General features: G+C 39.9%; 1 protein-coding gene across 1 annotated transcript; it reads left to right on the top strand.

Moving 5' to 3' along the window:
- The first annotated feature begins 613 nt into the window (after positions 1–613).
- LOC113029611 (zinc finger protein 420-like) lies at positions 614–3,615 on the top strand. The gene is made up of 2 exons (XM_026180583.1): positions 614–1,828; positions 2,187–3,615. The coding sequence occupies exons 1-2, from the start codon at positions 779–781 to the stop codon at positions 2,868–2,870; spliced, it is 1,734 nt and encodes a 577-aa protein (XP_026036368.1). The 5' UTR covers positions 614–778; the 3' UTR covers positions 2,871–3,615.
- Positions 3,616–4,781: the final 1,166 nt, after the last annotated feature.

Genomic DNA, 4,781 nt, shown 5'->3' with positions numbered 1-4,781 from the left:
GATGAAAAAGTGTGCTTTGAAAACAGTGCTATTTTTTTTTTTTTTTTTTTTTTTTTATGTTTACTGCTTCTATTAGCTCCATCATTATTATCAAACTTACTCATGGGAAATAAATAAATAATATATTCGTCCAATCTCCCTCTTGGACAAATATATCACACACAGAAGTTACAAGAAAATACAAAGATCATATTTTATCAGCACACATTGAAAAAAAAAATATAATCAGTTACACTCACAATTTTTATGAAGTAAAAGATTTTTTCCCATGATCAATATTTCTTCAATAATGTCATTTGCATTCCAACTCTCATTGTAGCACATCATTGTAATGTGATACTGTCACCAGAAGGTGGTGGTAACACACCTTCCCACAGTGCTTTTGTTTTCTTTGATTCCACTAATGGAGTCAGTTTCAGTTTGTTCCACGACTGCATTTCACTCACTGCCTCTGTTTGTATCTCTGTCACTGCAGGACCAACATGGAGCGAGAAGTCAGCGCTCTCAGGAGGCCGACAAACCTCACAGAAGAAAGGGAGAGAAAAAATACAGCTGTGATGAGTGTGGGAAGGATTTTACCCAGGCTGAACACCTAAAAAGACACCAACTCATCCACAGTGGAATTAAACCTTACAGCTGTGACTTGTGTGGAAAATCTTTTACTCGGGCTGAACACCTGAAGAGACACCAACTCATCCACAGTGGAGTTAAACTGTACAACTGTGGGTTGTGTGGAAAGTCTTTTACCTCGGCTGGACACTTAAAAAGACATCAGCTCATGCACAGTGCAATTAAACCTTACAGCTGTGACTTCTGTGGAAAGTCTTTCACTCGGCCGCGAAGCTTAAAAAACCACCTACTCATCCACATTGGAGTTAAACTGTACACCTGTGATCAGTGTGGGAAGGATTTTACCCAGCCTGGACACTTAAAAACACACAAACTTACCCACAGTGGGGTTAAACCATACAGCTGTGATCAGTGTGACAAGTCTTTTACCCGTCCCGCACAATTAAAGAGACACCAATTTATCCATAATGGAGTTAAACCATACAGATGTGATCAGTGTGAAAAGTCTTTTACTGAGCCTGGACAATTAAAGAGACACCAACTCATCCATAGTGGAGTTAAACCATACAGCTGTGATCAGTGTGGAAAGTCCTTTAATCAGTCTGGACACTTAAAAACACACCAACTCATCCACAGTGGAGTTAAAGCGTACAGCTGTCAATTGTGTGGAAAGTGTTTTAGCGAGCCTGGAAGCTTAAAAAGACACCATCTTTCCCACACTCAAGTTAAACCGTACCGTTGTGACTTGTGTGGAAAGTCTTTTATTCAGCGTGGACAATTAAAAACCCATCAGTTCATCCACATTGGAGTTAAATCGTACAATTGTGACTTGTGTGGAAAGTCTTTTTTTGAGCCTAGACACTTAAAAAGGCACCAGGTCATCCACAGTGGAGTTAAAGCATACAGCTGTTATCAGTGTGACAAGGCTTTTTCTTATCGTAGCAAGTTAAAGAAGCATCAAATTATCCACTCTGGGATTAAGGCATATAGCTGTGACATTTGTGGTAAAACCTTTAGTCTTAAAAGTTACCTAAATAGACACCTGCGCATTCACACTGGACATGATGTTTACTGCTGTGATCAGTGTGGCAAAACTTTTAAAACAGCCACACACTTAAAATACCACATGTTTAGCCACACTGAGGAGAGACTTTATAAATGTGACCTGTGTGATAAAACCTTTAAAGCTCCACGTTACTTGAGAGTCCACCAACAGATTCACACCAGAGAGAAACGCTACAAGTGCAGTTACTGTGAGGTATGTATTTATATTTTCTTATTTTGTGTTTTTATTTTAGTCTGCCTGTTTGGAACAACTTTGCTCATTAAATTGTGTTAGCATGTTAGTAATTCTAATGGATGGAAAGGTAATGCTGAGAGGTTCATCAGACTTCAGTTATTATTTTTGTCTTTCATGATCATAAAAAAAACAACTAAATAACTGCTTTTCTAGTCACAATACTCTTATTGTAATTGTAGCCCAGTAAGCTGAATGTTGCAAGGTAAACAGTAAAATGTAATTGGACTTTGGCAGAGATGCTCCTTATATCAGGCGATGTTCAGGAGAAAAATGTTGAAGGACTGACTTACACTGTCTCTGTGTCTTTGTTTTGAAGCAGAGCGACACAGATGGATCCAGTTCTCAACCTTGTCGTCACTGTGGTGGTGGGAAAATGTTTCGCTGTGAACTTTGTGGAAAAACTTTCAATCATCAAGAGTGCCTAACAAGACATCAACGTAGACACACTGGAGACAAAATGAACTACTGCAAAGAATGTGGGAAAGGCTTCCCCACACCAAGTACATTAAAAAAACATGAACTCATTCACAGTGGGGTTAAAGACCACCTCTGTGACCAATGTGGGTCATCCTTTACTAGTGCAGGTCAGCTTAAAGGGCATATACGAATCCACACAGGAGAGAAACCATACAAGTGCAGACACTGTGACAAAAGCTTCTCACATTCAAATAGTCGTAACCTTCATGAACGTACACACATTAGAGGGAACTTCAGCTGTGACCAGTGTGACAAGAACTTCAGGAATGTCAGTTCATACTCTGAACACAAACGATCCCACGCTGTAAATAAATCGTTTCACTGTTACCAATGTGCAAAAACATTCACTTCATTATCTGCTCTTTGCAAACATCAGTGTGAGCATGCAGAACTGAAATCCCCGGATCACAATGAATCTGCAGAGACAGAAAGATCCTCTCCTGGTTTCAGGGTCAGACTTAAAAAACTTGAGATCAGGCTCCACAGAGTTCAGGTGGAGTCTCCTGTAAAGAGTGTCAGCTGATGTCACACTTGGATCTGATGAGCTAGCTCTGATTTCTGGGCCTACAGTGAATAATCCCAAATGTTAAATTTAACTGCTGCAAGTATAGATATGTAGATCAAGATTTTTTCTGAAATGAATTTCGATGCTCTAAAAATGTTTTAATTTTTTAGTTTTTTAAAAAAAAAATCTTTTCCTCTTTAGGACACAGTACTGTTTAGTAGTAGTTGTATTATTAATATATATTTATTAACTGTCTTTTATATCCAACTGATATTACAAAACTTGTTTAAAAAGCAGATGGAAAAGCATCTTGAGAAAATTGGGGTAAAGCAGCAAAGAACCGTTAGAAGTTAAAGTCTGCAGTTGAATCTGTTGTTGTTCTTCAGTGAGACCAGCCATAGCCCAGTCTTCTGGAGTTTTCTTAAATGATGTTTATTCTTTAGTTCTTTGGTTTAATCTAATGGACCATAATCGATGTCTCTATTTGTAAGGAGGATGTAAATCTGATAATTTCAAATCCTCTTTCGTAGGCTGTGAGACAGAAGTGAACACACAGACCAACTTTGGCTTTTTAAGTAAAAGTTTTCAGAGCTGGTTACAGGTACACCGCATCACCAAGAGTGCACTCAGCAGTGTTATGAGTATATTCAAGTGTGTATTTAGGCCTGTTTTGTGTCTATGTGAGTTTAGTGATCTCTTTTATTTATGGGGCGATGGTGGCTCAAAGAGTTGGCAGTTCGTTTGTAACCGGAAGGTTGTCGGTTCGAGCCCCGGCTCGGACAGGCTCGGTCGTTGTGTCCTTGGGCAAGACACTTCACCTGCCGCCTACTGGTGATGGCGCGATATGGCAACCTCACTTCTGTCAGTCTTCCCCCAGGGCAGCTGTGGCTACAACTGCAGCTGCTTCCACCAGTGTGTGTGAATGAATAGTGGAATTGTAAAGAGCTTTGAGGGCCCCGAAAAGCGCTATATAAATGCAATCCATTATTATTATTATTATTATTATTAGTAGTAGTAGTAAGTGATTCCCACTAGATCCATGTTGTCCAAAGGAATGATGTCCAAATGATATGGGAAACACCTCTTTTTATTTGAATGTGGTGGGAAATCTGTGTTTCATCTGATTTAGCTTCTAACATCATCTAGTGTGTGTGGAGATGGAAAAAACAACAACAACAAAAAACCCCAATGCAGATAACTGTCAGATGTTTTCATGGTCATTAGGCACTTTGTCTGTCTTTGTTATGCCTAGTGACTGTGAGAAGAAAACTCCCCACCATTACAACAGACAAAGATTGTATCCACATGGAGATAAAAGAGGCGATATTTTCCCTTTTTGGTATCAATGCTGTGTGAAAACTCGCTGTTGTGTTGGTCAATATGCAAATATCTATTTTAATAAATCTCACTTTCAGTCTTGGTTTCAACACTGTTTTTTCCCCCCCCACAATAATGGATGAAGTGCCAGAGACAGACACACACAGCAGGCTCAGTGCTCCATGGCCAGGCATATTATATTAACCATAGTATCATATTATACACCATTAAAGTGTGTGCAGATCACAAGTTCAAACTCCAGTTACCTTGTCTTGTTCTCACTGTCTCGGTCTTGCCGTCTCCGATCAGCATAGTGGTCAGGAGATTTGGAGTCAACAGTATCCATGACACACAACGTAACGTTGGATAATGTGTCAAGCACAAAACGGCTCTAAGAGCCGTGCTTAGAGAGTGCTTTATAGTGAATTAGAAGAGTCGACTCCCATTGAGCGAGAGCCGGCTCCTCACTTAATTTCCTTTCGCTAGGATAACATCATTATGTGAAAAACAGAGGGTGAGAGATGCGACAGTCAAGTGGTGCGTGCGTCTGTCCTCTCAGTGAGTGAGACAGTAGACAGAGGTGAGGAGGGCTGTGCGAGTGCATCGCAAAAA

The sequence above is a fragment of the Astatotilapia calliptera genome, chromosome 9 (genome assembly GCF_900246225.1).
Source record: "Astatotilapia calliptera chromosome 9, fAstCal1.2, whole genome shotgun sequence".
Lineage (NCBI taxonomy): Eukaryota > Metazoa > Chordata > Actinopteri > Cichliformes > Cichlidae > Astatotilapia > Astatotilapia calliptera.
This window is presented reverse-complemented; position numbering and strand designations above follow the sequence as displayed.